This window comes from Sinocyclocheilus grahami, unplaced genomic scaffold, assembly GCF_001515645.1.
Source record: "Sinocyclocheilus grahami isolate Dianchi unplaced genomic scaffold, SAMN03320097.WGS_v1.1 scaffold31.1, whole genome shotgun sequence".
Taxonomy (NCBI): domain Eukaryota; kingdom Metazoa; phylum Chordata; class Actinopteri; order Cypriniformes; family Cyprinidae; genus Sinocyclocheilus; species Sinocyclocheilus grahami.
Genome location: NW_015505210.1, coordinates 4,745,968 through 4,763,735, shown reverse-complemented (window position 1 = coordinate 4,763,735; position 17,768 = coordinate 4,745,968). Strand labels below are relative to the sequence as shown.

General features: G+C 38.8%; 1 protein-coding gene across 1 annotated transcript; it reads left to right on the top strand.

The window, feature by feature from the left end:
* Positions 1-4,768: 4,768 nt before the first annotated feature.
* Positions 4,769-14,776, top strand: mmp23bb (matrix metallopeptidase 23bb). The gene is made up of 8 exons (XM_016262444.1): positions 4,769-4,852; positions 7,698-7,840; positions 8,034-8,173; positions 8,279-8,446; positions 11,023-11,187; positions 11,610-11,720; positions 11,917-12,043; positions 14,130-14,776. Exons 1-8 carry the CDS (start codon positions 4,769-4,771, stop codon positions 14,323-14,325), a joined length of 1,134 nt encoding a protein of 377 aa, XP_016117930.1. The 3' UTR covers positions 14,326-14,776.
* Positions 14,777-17,768: the final 2,992 nt, after the last annotated feature.

Here is a 17,768-nt window from a genome sequence, read left to right as displayed (position 1 = left end):
AGCCATTCTCATTAGAGTCTGTGTTAAAGTTATCTTGTTGTGACCCCCTCAAACGCCTGCCCCCCTCGCCTCTGACCACAACATAATGCTATTCATTTTAATCTAGTATCAGCAAATCACAACCCTCTTACAGACCTTCCCGTGCAGTTTTGTTGTGGTCACAGTGCTAGAAACTAACATCCTTCCCAACATAATGACAGTATAGCAGACATGCTATTGTGCGAGGTAGGCGGTATGACCACAATCTTGCATAATATAATAATTGTATTTATTGCAATATGCTCTACCATTCTAAAGTTTGTAGTCAGTATGATTTTAAAATAAATTAATATTTTTATTTAGCAAGGATGCATTAATTTGATCAAAAAGTGGCAATAAAGGCATTTATAATGTTATAAGATTTCTGTTTAAAATAAATGACGTTCTTTTGAACTTTATATTCATCAAATTAATCTTCAAAAATGTATCACAGCCCGTTTTCAATATTGATCATAAGAAAAGTTTCTTACGCAGCAAAACAACATATTAACATGATTTCTGAAGGATAATGTGACACTGAAGACTAAAGTAATGATGCTGAAAATTCAGTTTTGCATCACAGGATTAAATTACATTTTATAATGTAATAATATTTCACAATATTACTGCATTTTTGGTCAAATAAATACAGCCTTGGTGAACACAAGAGACTTCTTGCAAAACAGTTAAAAAATTGCCGACAAAACTTTTAAACAGAAGTGCTGTTATTGTTGATGGAAATTAAATAAAAATGGTTTAGATATAAATGAGATGTTTTGGATAATTGACTGAATGAAAGTTACATAATCTCATTTATTTTCTCCTTATTTGGAACTTGGACATCTAGTCCAAAATAATTTTGTAACAAATGAATATGTCACGTATTATTATGCAACACAAGTAGAAATTTCACTAAATTGTAATTGAATAAGCAACATTCACAGCTGTTGTAAAATAGCTATTAAAGTTCACATATCAGTTAAAATCTTAATGCGTCAAGTTGCGAGGTTGCTTGACATTTGTAAACAATGTAAAGCCTGCGTTGTTGTGCCTAACAACACGTCTTTCCTTTCCTTGTTCAGGACACATCAAGCTTTGTATTTTCGCATCAATTCATCTTTCTTCATCACTCTCATGTGTAAATGCATAAAAAGCCCTTCCCACCGATCTATCAATCTAAATACGTCCTGCGTTATATATCACAATCTTTACCAGTTGACTATTTTCTGCCGTCACACAGTATATACCGTCATGCCGCCCACCTCTGATGAGTAATGTGTGTTTGGTCTCTCTGCAGTCTCTGCTCATGCTTCATTGTTTCCTCATCGTTTCTCTCCTCTGTGTCCCCTGCTGCAGTGGGAAACAGCCAAATACTCCACCCATCAATGCAAATACCTCATCCATCCATCCAAATACGTTATACATCCATCCATTCATCCACCCATCCAAATACTCCACCCATCAATGCAAATACCTCATCCATCCATCCAAATACGTTATACATCCATCCATTCATCCACCCATCCAAATACTCCACCCATCAATATAAAATACGTCTGTCCGTCCAAATACTCACTTGAACATTTAAATATCAGGATGTTTTTGTGTTTTTGGGGACAATTTTACAATTATTACAATTATACAATTACAAGTATATTTAAATATACTGTAAATTCCAAGGATTGGAACTTAACATACAAATAAAAATCTTTCTCAGAATTCTCTATAAAGTTGAGATGAAACGGAAGTAGTATTTTTTTTCAATATTGTGCTGTTTGTCATTTTTTTGTAGGATCAAGCGAATGGCTGGTATGAAGGAATCTCAGATCAGTGCCGAGATTGAGCTGCTACCCACTAATGACAAAAAGAAGTGGGCTCGCCCACCCATCTCCATGAACTTTGAGGTCAGCCTGAATCCCTGAAGCCCCCCAACCTCTTTCACACATGTAGACATTGGCTTCTTCTTTAGGATGTTCTGCAGTTGTTGTTTTTTTCAGCATGGTCTCTAAAACTGGACGGATATTTTTTATGTTCTTTTAAAGTGGCATGCCATTTATGCTGATACAGTAGTATACCAGGTTGTTTTGAGATTTTCTCAGATGCTTGGTTTTCTAATGCAATCTCTGTTTAATGAAGCTAAGGGTCATTTTTCTTTTGTTTTTCAGGTACCATTTGCTCCGTCAGGACTGAAAGTGCGCTACCTGAAGGTCTTCGAGCCAAAGCTCAATTACAGCGATCACGATGTCATCAAATGGGTGCGTTACATCGGCCGCAGCGGCATCTATGAGACCCGCTGCTAACAGCAGCCCTTCTGCGAGGAGGGGGGAGGAGAGGCAGACGAATAAATGGGCGGGATGAACAGAGGACGAAGAGAATGGAGTTATTCATTGTCTCGCTCTCCCCTCCCTTCCTCAACTTTTTATACAGGGCTCTGTTCACACCGAAAACATCAACAAAGGGAAACCCAAAAAGAACATCCAAAACATCATGAATTCAAACAAGTGTGCCCTTCAGAATAAAACACATAGTTTATCTGCAATGATGAGAATTATGTTTATCCTCATGAACTCCCTCCAGAATTTCACTTGCTATGAGATGATGAGATGTAAACCCCCACTCGTTTCTCCTTTCTAATTCTTCCACAACATGCATTCCAGACCCCCAGTCCCCATTGAATCCCAGCTAATTTGAGGCTCGGGCCCCTTTTCAAGCCGGTGATTAGCGCTGAACCTGTGTTCCTGCTCACAGGCGGTATCAGTGTGGCCATTTCTGGCTCCTAAATCCCTATCTGCTAACCTGGACCCTGAAAACATACCCCTTCATGCTTCGTTTTTGTAGTGGTCCCTCCTAAGAGTATTAGTTAAGTATCGTCCACATTCTTGTTCTCAGTGAATTAGTGTAAACGTTAAGCCAGTGGCCCCACAATGTTCTTGAGCGTAACTTTTCAATGTCCATCCAAAGTTTTATGTACGCTGATGTTACAATTTGGAATTTGTCTTAATTTTTTTGTTGTCTCAGTATAAAATAATTTCTCAATGTGACCAAAATGAGGTGCGAGGACGTTTGAATTAAAGCAACAAATTGTACTAATGCTTAAGTCCAGCTGTCTGTGTGCGTATATGCTACTATAAACACTAACAAAACCATCACACCGATTTAGGCGAGTTTCAGCTTTCATTTGGTGTCATATAGTGACTGGTGCGCATTTGTGTGTGAGTCAGGGGTCCCCAACATCTCTCAGGGACTTTACATTTGTGCGCTTAACCTTCTTTCCGTGTCACACTTAACTTTCATCATCCTTCACCACTTTGTTTACATGACTGAAGTTTACCGGTTGAGTTTGTCGAGTGCACTGAGTCAGCCTTTGCATCAGCGAAATCTCTCCCTGCATTTCAGCACTTCTCCTGGGATTAGTTTGAAGGCAAATGCAACTTCATAAAGACGCATTTCACTAAACGCATAAGAGGGGCTAGGATATTAGGGAGTCCCATTTCTAAACCTCTTTCCTTAGTCCCGATCTAAGGCAGGAGATTTTGGAGATGTCAAAACATATAAGCCATGTCTGCCTTTAAGGTCTTGAACACCGTGCTTGCTCCTTTCATGTGCATATAAACTCTCCACTCTGCGGAAGGCGCTGGAGGATTTATCTTAATGCGAAGGCATTTTGGTTGAACAGCACAGAGACGGAAGCACAGTTTAGTGATGAGCTCACTGTCTACTACGCTCGTGCTATCTACGTTACGTTTCAGTCAACACTACAAACTCGACCCTGCAGATTTAAGTGTGCATCTTCTTGAACACTTGTTTCATAACACTTACACCGTCTGACCTCAGTGTGTTTCAGCTCTGAGAGATGATGAGGCAACTTTTGCAGTGTATCGTCTTCATTTGGTAACTTTGTGACTGTTGTCTTAATCCTAATAAAATGTGTAATCAGTTACTCTTAATGGAGTTGGTGTTTTTGTTTCATATTATATAAATATTGTATGCCATTTTAAAGTTTGTATCTTTAAGGATCTAAATCTATCGGATAACTGACAAATTAGGGAAAATCTAACCATTCCAAACAAGCGTTTGGAAGTTTTATCTGGACTCTTCGTTTACTATGAGCAGAGCTCTTTTTAAATTTAATGTGGAATTTTTTCTGGTTTGGTTTATATTGGCTGCAGTGTACTGTAATCCTCTAGATGGAAGCATTTAATCACACTGGCCAAAATACTGGATACACGAACACAAGAATGTGTAGAACCTAGTGAACTATGGGTGTTCATCTGTGGAGAAAAAAGAAATGACGTGGATACTACTCCAAACCCTCTACATGAGTGAGACTTCTATCTGAAAAGCCTTTTTGCTTCATTGTTCAATGGCTTTGTTTAGCACAAAAAGTAAGGGAGCTTCAGTCAAACATATCAAGAGCTCTGCATAACACCAATGGGTGGCGCAGAACAAACTATTACTTCAAAATGAACCATGTGAAGCTGTAAAGTTTGTCGTGGGCAAAGTTACTTTTTAAAGTAATGCGTTACACTATTGCGTTACTCCCTAAAAAAGTAACTGCATTACTTGTTTACTTTTTATGAAAAGTAATGTGTTCCATTACTTTTCTGTTCCTTTTTCTCATCTAGGCTGGGCTTGCTTGCTTTGTTTGTTTTTAATAATAAAAAAAGTAATAGTTTTTTTTTGTTATGTAAAAGCCTTTTCACACCAAATGTGAAACAAATAAGCCTCAGGCTGAAGGAAATGTAAATTCATGGCTGTAGAGGGCCAGCTCAAACCTTTCAACATGATGGAGAAAAAAGTTCAACACTTCAGTATAAGAATTGGATCATCCAAGGTCAGCAGCAAAGACGGTTAATAAAATGGGATTAAATACATTTTAAAATCTGGAATCTGAGGGTGCAAAAAAAAATCTAAATATTGAGAAAATCACCTTAAAGTTGTCTAAATGAAGTTCTTAGCAATGCATATTACTAATCAAACATTAAGTTTTGATATGGTAGTATCCTAATGATTTTTGGCATGAAGGTATATTCGTAGCAATAGCCAACGATACATTGTACAATGTATTGTTGGCTATTGCTACAAATGTACCTGTGTGACTTAAGACTGCTTTTGTGCTCCAGGGTCACATATGTGTGGAGTTTCATACGAGACAGAGTCTTTCATTAACTCTACTGATTTAGTTTATTGTTTGCTCCTCTAAAAGTTAATAAATCTGATACCACTTCTGTTTTGCTTTTTTAATGTAATGTTTGGATGCTTAATTGCATGTTAATTGCAATTAAATGAGAGTAGCTATTTATAGTTTACATTTAGGCTATGTTAAGTGCAATTAGTTGAATTAGTATGTTGTTTTACCCATTTAAATAGGACTTAGGGACATCTTATGTCATTTCATAATTACTTAGATTGTCTTTGAAATATGGTTAAATCATTTTTTCATTAACTCTACTGATTTAGTTTATTGTTTGCTCCTCTAAAAGTTAACAAATCTGATACCACTTCTGTTTTGCTTTTTTTGTGATGTAGCCTAATGCAAATAAAAATAGATTTCTTTTTTAAACGAGTACTTAAAGGGGTCCTATTACGCTCTTTTACAAAGTCTTGATTTTGTTTTGGGGGTGTACTAGAACAGGCTCTCATACTAGGTTGTTCGAAAAACACATTATTTTTCACATATTTTACATTATTACAACACCTCTCTCCCCAGTCTGGCATGAACGGCTCGAATAGTTCCTGTATCAAATGAAGGCCCGCCTTCTGAAATACGAAATGTGCTGTGATTGGTTAGCTGGGCCAGTGTGTGCTGTGATCGGTTAGCTGGGCCAGTGTGTGCTGTGATCGGTTAGCTGGGCCAGTGTGTGCTGTGATCGGTTAGCTGGGCCAGTGTGTGCTGTGATCGGTTAGCTGGGCCAGTGTGTGCTGTGATCGGTTAGCTGGGCCAGTGTGTGCTGTGATCGGTTAGCTGGGCCAGTGTGTGCTGTGATCGGTTAGCTGGGCCAGTGTGTGCTGTGATCGGTTAGCTGGGCCAGTGTGTTGTGATTGGTTAGCTGGACCAGTGTGTGTTGTGATTGGCAGCATTTGTCGCCTGGTCGGGAAATGTCACCATAGCCGCCTGCGAGCGTCAGTGTAAATACTGCGTCAAAATCAAATAAATTTGAGCACGATTTAAACCCGGATGATTATAACCACTCTAAGTTCGTCTGCCTTGGGAAAACTAGCACGTCTTCAATATAGGGATAACACTCGTTGCCTTCTCTAGTGCAGCTCAACCAGGTCTCGTCCCATTCGTCGAGCTTTGTGATATCACAAATCCCGGAAAATATGCGTTGTAGTCCAAACGAGTCGTTCGTTGTAGTTTTTGAAAAGTGATTTCTGTTAAATAAAATATCTCCTTTTGAAGTGGACTTTGAGTTCTGTAACTTTGCAGATCTTTTTTATGCTCAATCAGCAACATTACAGACTAACTAAAGTTGAAAAAGTGAAAAAGCATAATAGCACCCCTTTAAATTTATTTTAAAAGGTACTTTAAAAGGATAAAAGTGTGAACTTAATGTAATGTTTGGATGCTTAATTGCATGTTAATTGCAATTAAGTGAGAGTAGCTATTTATAGTTTACATTTAGGCTATGTTAAGTGCAATTAGTTGACTTAGTATGTTGTTTTACCCATTTAAATAGGACTTAGGGACATCTTATGTCATTTCATAATTACTTAGATTGTCTTTGAAATATGGTTAAAATGTACTGCTTAATGTACTGACAAACATTTATGGTAAACTAAATACTAAACTACATTAATGTAATTACACATTAGTTTAAGAAACAGTCATGAAAGTGGCCTTTTATCTCATTATTCAGTACAGTTTATTGAAAGTACTTGTAAGATTTGAGCACATTTAGGACAATTAAGTGCACTTGTTTTTCACTAGGAATAAGCTTGACTATTTGAGTGAAAAGTAAAAAGAAAAATGATGAATTTCAGAATGTCTTAGCATTTGTACTTTCCCTCTTTTGCTTTAATGGCAGCAGGATTGGAGCTGCATAAACTCCACAGTTTTGTATAAAACTGTAAATGATAATCGTGTTCTCCAGCATGGTTTGAAATGATCCAAAGTGGAATCTAGTATATCAGATTTCACATGCCCAGTGTTACAATTCTGCTTATTTGATGTGTGAAACATTTCTTATTAATTTTACATCATAATGTTTCAGAATCCTAAACCTTGTTGATTTCCACTGTATATGTACTATCTCGACATAGTTCAACTATGATATATGATACTTCATAGATATCATGGTTGCTCAGCACACGGAGATCTAGCTTCCTGCATTGTTTAGAACTCAAACACACCTAGGGTTGCAAAGGGGTGGAACATTTCCGGAAACTTTCCAAAAATCCCTGGAATATTCCAAAAATTCCTGGAATGTTTCCGAAATTTACTGGAAATTTTCCACCTTTTTGCAACCCTAAACACACCTGAACTGTGTAATCAAGGTCTTTGCAATCATTTGAGCAGGTTAGGTCTCCTGAACTGATCATATTAACAGTACTTTAGTGGATCAGAATCATCATTTGTGTTGCACTTTGGACTTGGTGGTTTGCTATATGATGATATTACATTCAACATCACAATATCTGCCACTCTTTCAGCATACCTTCTTCTGTCTTCCTCTTAGGTGGCTAGTATTCATTTGAATAAACCGTGTGTGCAGACGGCAGCACCTGTGGAAGCGAGATCTCATAGAGGTCAGGCCCGATCCAAGCGCTATGCCATCAACCCATTGGGATACAAGTGGGAGCATTTCAACGTCACCTACAAGTGAGAGAGACACAGGATATATAAAAATACGACCGGACAGATGCATGAGATGATGCGGGATATTTTGGGAAGAGCAGACTGATTTCGGGAGTGTTGGGCTTTTGTAAATGTGCTTTCTGATTGATAGCAGACACAGAGAAAAGCGTGTCATTCATTTTTGGCTGGAAGTAATTTACATCTTTCCCTCTTCAAGGATCACAAAGTTCCCCAACACACTGAATAAAGATGATACCCGCAAAGCTATCAGCATCGCCTTCACGAAATGGAGTGATGTTTCTCCTCTGACTTTCACTGAGATCACCAACCCCAACAAAAGTGCTGACATCACTATAGGTAAATAAATGTGCGGGAAAAGAGCCAAAACATCAGGCATGTGCACTTTGGCGGGCTGACAGAGTACTCTATGCAGTTTTTTAACACCTCCTTTTTCTGAGTCAGGCTTCTACACGTACAATCACACAGATTGTTGGTGGTCTCCATTGCACCCGTGTTTTGACGGGCTGAACGGTGAGCTGGCCCACGCCTTCCTTCCCCCACGTGGAGAGATTCACTTTGACAACCATGAATTCTGGATTCTGGGCAAATCCCGCTTCAGCTGGAAACAAGGTACTGATTTAATGCATTTTTATTCAAATGGGGGGATGTGCTTGTCAGAATACAAATATAACTTATCTGCTCATTGATTCCAATATTGAAAACTTAGATTTTTTACAGACTGGTGGTGCTTTAACCAAATTGAAGTGGCATTGTCTGCATTGTGGGAATGATAAAATAAGTTGTTGTTGCTGTTTAACTAATTTCCAATTACTCACTTTTGGCACCTAAGTTTGAATTCTGTTGGAAAATTCTGTTTCAGACAAAATTCGAGATTGCGGAAAATCAATTTCTAGTAATTTCTAATGTAAATGTAGTGTCTAGATAATTTGTTTTGCTTCAAAATGTATTTGCTAAAACTTTACATTAAATTTGAACTGATGGTGGCGCTAGAGTAAAGTGTTGTACACTGTATAGAGATGAATAGATGTATTGTGTAACATGTGAAGTGTTTCACTTTAATACAGGAAATACATCATGTAAGTGTGATAGGTGATCAAGTGCAAAGACCGCAAATGTAAGTATTGGGACAGACCCACTGATGTCATTTTTTAAGTGCGTTCTCTTTAGTAACAAGAAGCTTTTTTGCCACTAGTGCTTCGCAAAATGAATCACTGTCTCTAAGTGCTCAAAATGCCACAGGCTGGTCAAAACATTGCAAATGCCATGACAACTCAGCCCAAAAATGTATAATGACACTTTTACCAGCTAATTGCAGATGTTCTAACTGAAGTATAATCTTTTAAATGTAATCTACAAATAAATGAAACCATTAAATATGAAGGTTCTGTAAAATTTGTGTTCTTGCAATAATGTAGTACTTGTTTTGTGTGGGCTTGGCAAGTCAATTAAAAGAAATTAAGGTCACACTTTATATTAAGGTCCAGTTCTCTCTGTTAACTAACTATTAACTATGACTTTTGCCTCAATAAACACCTAATTTTTTTAGGTGTTGGGCTGTCTGGGATGGTACTCAAATGGTTCAGGTCATACTTAGAAGGGAGAGGTTATTATGTGAGTATAGGAGAGCATAAGTCTAAGTGGATGTCCATGACATGCGGAGTACCACAAGGCTCAATTCTTGCTCCGCTCTTGTTTAGCCTGTATATGCTCCTACTACAGCAAATGATGAGAAAGGCAATTTGGTTCTATCACAGCTATGCTGATGATACCCAGATTTACCTAGCCTTATCTTTAAATGACTACAGCCCCATTGACTCCCTCTGCCAATGCATTGATGAAATTAACAGTTCGATGTGCCAAAACGTTCAGTTGAACAAGGAGAAAACTGAAGTCATTGCATTTGGAAACAAAGATGAAGTTCTCAAGGTGAATGCATACCTTGACTCTAGGGGTCTAACAACTAAAAATCAAGTCAGGAATCTTGGTGTGATTCTGGAGACAGACCTTAGTTTCAGTAGTCATGTCAAAGCTGTAACTAAATCAGCATACTATCATCTCAAAAACATTGCAAGAATTAGAGGTTTTGTTTCCAGTCAAGACTTGGAGAAACTTGTTCATGCCTTTATCACCAGCAGGGTGGACTATTGTAATGGTCTCCTCACCGGCCTTCCCAAGAAGACCATTAGACAGCTGCAGCTCAGCCAGAACGCTGCTGCCAGAATTCTGACTAGAACCAGAAAATCTGAGCATATCACACCAGTCCTCAGGTCCTTACACTGGCTTCCAGTTATATTTAGGATTGATTTTAAAGTACTTTTACTCGTTTATAAATCACTCAATGGCCTAGGACCTAAATATATAGCAGATATGCTCACTGAATATAAACCTAACAGACCACTCAGATCATTAGGATCGAGTCAGTTAGAAATACCAAGGGTTCACACAAAACAAGGGGAATGTGCTTTTAGTTATTATGCCACCCGCAGTTGGAATCAGCTTCCAGAAGAGATCAGATGTGCTAAAACATTAGTCACATTTAAATGCAGACTCAAAACTCATCTGTTTAGCTGTGCATTTATTGAATGAGCACTGGACGATGTCCGAACTGATTGCACTGTATTTTATATATAATTATGTATCATTATCTTTTTTGAAGTACATAAGTATAAGTACAAAAATTCAATAAAATAATTAAAAATAAACCTACATTATAAAACTGACCTGAGATCAGTTAAAAAAAAAAAAAAATTATGCACATCCAAAACCTGAATTGGGCTCAGGTGCAGGAGAACAAAACAACAATAAATGGAAAAAGAAATTACACTGCACACTGAAATTACACCTCCAGAGTTTATTAACATTGTGCCTGATGAAGACTTGACTACTTTGTAAATCATAACATCGGTATTTTTCCATTAGAAAACCATTAGAGACACGTTCATGTTCACACACACAGGATTGTTCACACATTTTGGAAGTAAGGTTTGAAACACTATGATATAATGAAGCTTTATTTACTGAAATCATGTGACTTGGGGAGTTTGATACAAGCTCTGAACCACTGATTTGAAACAAAAGATTCATAAATGTTCATGAAGCAGTGTTTTAAAGTGTTCATTACTAGTTTACTTTAAACTCAGAAATCACATTCTTCTTTGATTGGATGGCGTGTTGTCTCTGCACAGGTGTTTGGCTGAATGACCTGATCCAGGTAGCTGCTCATGAAATCGGTCACGCTTTAGGCCTCTGGCATTCACGGGACCCTAATGCATTAATGCACCCTAATGCAACGTACACGGGTCAGAGGAACATCGCTCAAGATGATATCTGGGGCATCCAGCGCCTTTACGGTAAGCAAAATGTGTAAAGTCACATCAAAAATTGGAACTTTTCTTCCATATTGTGACACATAAACTGTAGGGCAGGACTTAGTTCTATGAGTCAGTTGTTAATTGGATGGTGAGGTGTGGGGGCGTGGCATTTAAAAGTGGAGGCGGCGTTTCAGTGACCAAAATGATTGGAGAAGGCTTGCAGAAGTCTGTCGTCTTCATCCGAAGATCCAGTTATTACATTTTTATTAAACATTATGAGGTCAAAAATGAAACATGCATGGATGAATTAACAGTAAGCTCTATAACATGCATTTATAAAGTAGATAGGTTGAATTTTTATTCTATGAACTAAAAATAAAGTGATTTTGAACATGTTCTCATCTCTCCAGAGTTTTAAAGCTTATGCTTGTTTCTATCCTCTGTGTGTGCGTTTGCTTCAGGATGCATGGACAAGAAGCGAGTGTGTGATCCTTGGGCCCGCTTGGGTTTCTGTGAGAGGAGGCGGAGCTTCATGAAGAAAAACTGCCCGCAGCGCTGCGACCTGTGCTACGGTGAGACACTGAAAACATCCTCCTCCAACATCTCCTGCAGCGCTGGCTTCCCGTCCAAAAGCCTTTCACTTCCACACAGTATTCTTCATGGTGCATGTAGACGGACATCGTCCATCACTTTAAATAGTATAGCAGTGATATTATAGACTCACACACTTGTACAACTGACTCTTTAACGTGCGTGTTTGCTCCTCAGAGCCTCTGGATGCAGTGTCTACACCGACACCTCCTCCTGAAAATGTGAAGATCAAAATTGTGCCTCGTGGAAAAGTTGTGGGCTTCCGCTGTGGGACAAAAAATACCAGAGTGCCTCCAAAAGTCAGGTAGAGCATCCTGTTGTAAAATCTTTAATGATTTTTATGAAGCAAACATAAGAATAATTGTTGTATTACTAGTAATATTTCAAGATGAACAATTACTAGACTGAAGTAACTTTGATTTACTTGTTTATCCATCATTCATCATGCTAAAATGTGAGTATCAAATATGATCATCAGGCCTTTGAGGAACGTTTATTTGTTGATCTCTCAATCATTATTGTATTGCATCACATTATATGTTTTGCCCACAATAAAACTACAGAGCTTTGATCATAAAACTAAGCATTTACAGCCGCTAAAATAAGTATTGAAGACGTCACCATTTTTCTCAGTAAATATGTTTCTAAAGGTGCTGTTGACTTGAAATTTTCACCAGATGTTATGTGTAATAAAGTGGAATGTCAGGGAAAAAGTATTGAACTACTGAAATGTATTTAATACTTTGTACAAAATCCTTTGTTGGTAATGACAGCTTCAAGACGCCTCCTGTATGGAGAAACTAGTCCAGTCTATTAGTATGTCTGCTAAATATATGCTAACACTTTATTTTGGTGGTTCCCCAACAGACAAACTGACTATAAGTAACTTTGCAAGTACGTCAACATTCTACCAACCCTAACCTTAACCTAAGGATTTGAAATGCACTTCGCAAAGAAAAACCTTTGCCTCCACGTCGTGCGTTTAAAATCCTTTAATGCACGGCTAGCCATTGATTATCCCTTACTTATAAGATTATATAACATAATAAGGTTTTTTATAATGCATTATTACACGGCTCTGTGGAATACTCGATTCTGATTGGTCAGTCGCGACATTCCGAGGTATGCTATCCCTCGATAACAACCGGTAAAAGCTAATAACACAGGCTCATCCGGGTAACAGCAGTCGGCGCTGTACTCTTGCTTGAACTATTTGTTGTTGGTGGAAGCTTTGCGTTTGTTTAGCTTAGCCTAACCCTAACCCTAACCCTAATGATTTTCTAATGATCCTGAAGACATTGATTAGCATGCTCAGGTGTGTTCGATTAGGGTTAGAGCTAAACTCTGCAGGAAAGTGGATCTCGTGGACCAGATTTGAGGATCCCTGGTCTATGGTGTGAACGGCCCTTAAAAACACTCAAATCAAGGCTACTGAAAAACTGGGGACTTCACATGCACCACTGAGTATGAAACTGTACCTTTGCAAACAAAATTGTGAAGATTTATTTTTTTTAACCTTCAGAGATTTTTGAAGCATCTTTGAAACGGAATATTATGCCTCAGAAGTGGCGTTTACCTTATAATAAAAAAGCACCTTTGTCATCACTGCGGCAGAAGTACAAAAGAAAATCGAATTGGTGGTCCTTCCAAATATTGTCTTGGATCTCAGAGTTATGAAGGTTGCAAACCCCCACTTGTGCAGGTCGTCCATTATGACTGAGTGGCAAGCAGAGCTGTGCGCGCTGCAGCGGAGGAGAGCCGGTCTGAGTGCTCTGGAGGCCTGGAGGTAGAGCATGTGATCAGTACACCAGCATCGCTCCATCAGCTGTTGTTGGATGACTGTTCTGGCTTCAGCCGGATGGCCCACGAGTTGGCAGAGACGACGTTACCGCGCCGATGGATGCGGCAGGTGTACGTGCCTTCATTAAATTCATTGGCCACGAGCCGCAGGTCCCGATCTTTAATTACAATATAACCAGGAATGGATGTCAGCAGCTGCTCGCCGTCCTTATACCAGCTGATGAAAGATGAAACAAAGCAGCTGAGATACACTGGACAGAAACGAAGGGTAACATTTTCTATGAAGCGCATATTTATAATACATTATAAGGGTATTCTTAAGGCATGATAATGAATGCATAAGTAAGGGATAATGTACATCCAGCCGGTTGTTATCTCAGAATAAACCCCTTAAGGCTGATACAAGATCACCCAGTCGGGGTTTATTCTGAGATAACAACCGGCTGGATGTACATTATCCCTTACTTATGCATTCATTATCATGCCTTAAGAATACCCTTATAATGTATTATAAATATGCGCTTCATAGAAAATGTTACCCTTCGTTTCTGTCCAGTGTATCTCAGCTGCTTTGTTTCATCTTTCATCAGCTGGTATAAGGACGGCGAGCAGCTGCTGACATCCATTCCTGGTTATATTGTAATTAAAGATCGGGACCTGCGGCTCGTGGCCAATGAATTCAACGAAGGCACGTACACCTGCCGCATCCATCGGCGCGGTAACGTCGTCTCTGCCAACTCGTGGGCCATCCGGCTGAAGCCAGAACAGTCGTCCAACAACAGCTGATGGAGCGATGCTGGTGTACTGATCACATGCTCTACCTCCAGGCCTCCAGAGCACTCAGACCGGCTCTCCTCCGCTGCAGCGCGCACAGCTCTGCTTGCCACTCAGTCATAATGGACGACCTGCACAAGTGGGGGTTTGCAACCTTCATAACTCTGAGATCCAAGACAATATTTGGAAGGACCACCAATTCGATTTTCTTTTGTACTTCTGCCGCAGTGATGACAAAGGTGCTTTTTTATTATAAGGTAAACGCCACTTCTGAGGCATAATATTCCGTTTCAAAGATGCTTCAAAAATCTCTGAAGGTTAAAAAAAATAAATCTTCACAATTTTGTTTGCAAAGGTACAGTTTCATACTCAGTGGTGCATGTGAAGTCCCCAGTTTTTCAGTAGCCTTGATTTGAGTGTTTTTAAGGGCCGTTCACACCATAGACCAGGGATCCTCAAATCTGGTCCACGAGATCCACTTTCCTGCAGAGTTTAGCTCTAACCCTAATCGAACACACCTGAGCATGCTAATCAATGTCTTCAGGATCATTAGAAAATCACAGGTAGCTGAGTTTGATCAGGGTTAGAGCTAAACTCTGCAGCGCACTGGCCCTCCAGGGCAAGATTTGAGGAACTCTGCCATAGACTATAACAATAACTATAAAGTGTTAATAATCATTCTAATTCTTTAGAGAAGTCCACACCACAACTATAACAATAACAACTGAAGTAAAAAAGTTTTAGCGCTTTAAAAAAAATACAGATTGTTTTAAAGCAGCTTTACAGAAAAATTGTGATGTTAATGTTTATGACATCTTATATTCAGGCCTTATAGTTGCATTTAGCAGATTACAGCTACAGGCGATAATGACATTTTACAAAGAAATAAGAATATCAAGCACTTGAGATTTGCTACATAGTACGTATGTGGATGAAGTTGGATATGACAATTTATACACAGGAACAATATCACTGGAATAATTTTCATAACAGAATTTTTTTTACAGCCGATGAATGATAAAAACATTGACAGCCATTCAGAATCCAACCACTCACAGCTTAAAGGGATAGTTCACCCAAAAATGTAAATGTGATGTTTATCTGCTTACCCCCAGGGCATCCAAGATGTAGGTGACTTTGTTTCTTCAGTAGAACACAAACGAAGATTTTTAACTCCAGCCGTTGCAGTCTGTCAGTCATATAATGGAAGTGAATGGAAATCACAGCTTTGAGAGTAAAAAAAACATACACAAACAAAACCAAATTAAACCCTGCGGCTCGTGACGATACATTGATGTGTAAAGACACAAAACGATCGGTCTGTGCAAGAAACTGAACAGTATTTATATCATTTTTACCTCTTATACACCGCAATGTCCAACATCCGGCGCGTGATGCGTGTACGTGCTCTGGCATAGTAGACATAGATATAAATACGTAGATGCCTCATTAGTGACTGTTTCTATGGGCCGCGGTTTCTACTACTGTTTCTACTTATATATATATCTATGTCTACTATGCCAGAGCACGTACACGCATCACGCGCCGGATGTTGGACATTGCGGTGTATAAGAGGTAAAAATGATATAAATACTGTTCAGTTTCTTGCACAGACCGATCGTTTTGTGTCTTTACACATCAATGTATCGTCACGAGCCGCAGGGTTTAATTTGGTTTTGTTTGTGTATGTTTTTTTTACTCTCAAAGCTGTGATTCCCATTCACTTCCATTATATGACTGACAGACTGCAACGGTTTGAGTTAAAAATCTTTGTTTGTGTTCTACTGAAGAAACAAAGTCACCTACATCTTGGATGCCCTGGGGGTAAGCAGATAAACATCACATTTTCATTTTTGGGTGAACTATCCCTTTAAGCACTTAGTGGCAGACGCGCTATAAACAGAACGTTAGAACCTGTCGTTGTGGACACCAATATAGATATCGCTTTTGGTGTGAATGGGCCTTTAGCTTGTTAACTGTAAAATTAGTTTAACTGACTTTAAACAAAATTAAGTTGGTTTTTGTGGCCCTTACTGAAGTTTACTGAAGGTCTCAAATGGCCTCAAGTCCCCAAGTTGAGAACCACTTAGAGGCAGGTGTGGATCTGTGACTCTCAGATATGAGCTTATAAAAAAAATGTATTCATTCTAGAAAAATTCATTCAAGAAGAACTAGTAATAGAATTTTGAAGGCGAAAATGTAACCTGAAATATCAAACATCTGTATCTGATGTTACGCCCATTTAACTATTCAGAAGTGCTAGGTTAATGTTAGTTTTTTTTTTTATTATAAAAATCATACGTTATTGGACATTAAAGGTGCTGCATTATATTGTGTTTTTTGATCCCCATGAATAAGTAACAAGCCACAAGACAATACAGGAAAATGTGTTTTTCTTTCTAGATTAGTTAGTTTAGTGATTCACTGGCATTATTCACAGTCCTTTTGATTGACAAAGATGATCTAAAACAAATCAAATCTTAATGTTTCTGATCACAAGAATGCCAAAGTGGTCTTTTGGTCTGCTGGCAAACACATAATCCTACAGTCATCTCCTCCGGTCCTGTGTACACATGTAAACAAACAGGTCCTGGTACTCTTTCGTGTTAACACTGTCCCTCAGTGAGCTTGGGTAATGTAAACATTCAGCAAGCAAAGCCTTTCCAAAAAGACTGGGACCCATGCCACAGACTAGCACAGGGTTTAAATAGAGGTGCCAGACACAGTCACTGCCAGGCCCTGAAATTATTACTTCACATCAGAGTCTGAGAGAGAGTGCATATGAGGAAAAACACCTAATGAACTTTAGCAGAAAAATAAAAAGGTCAGAAAGACACATGCATATTCAAAAAGAATGACTGAAAGTAAAAACAGACTTTCAATACGGTAACCAACGTAAAATGAGAAGAAACATTCCAGAACTATACAAAGACGACCGATCCTGAAGTTTTCTGTCCTGGGATCCCGCCCTCATCCTGGAATTAGTCTCAAATTTGGCCCCTGTTCAAGTATGAAAAGATCTGGACAATGAAGGCAGGTGAGGGTGAGTTTTATGGACAACCGAGAATGAGATCACGTGCAAGCAGATGCTCTGTTGCGATACAAAAAAATAAGAGGCGCTAAAAATGCATAATTATGCAAGTTCCAGGCTGAATACGATCCAAGGAATAGGCCAACAATATGAGCCTTTTGGTTTAGCGAGACGAGAGGAAGACGTGGGATCAAAACCTTTAGAAAGTACGGGTGGAATAATTTGGTCACTATTGTGCATTTCAATACATTTTTCGTATACAAATAAATCTTGAGCTAGTCCATCCTTCATTTATTTCCTTGGCTACTCAAAATGGCTTAAAGAAAGCATATAAAATATGAAGAGCTGCTTGTGAGCGTGATTTCTAGAACGGCTGGGCCCTAGTCATCCTCATCTTTGCCCGTGTAGTGTGAGCCGCTGTGTT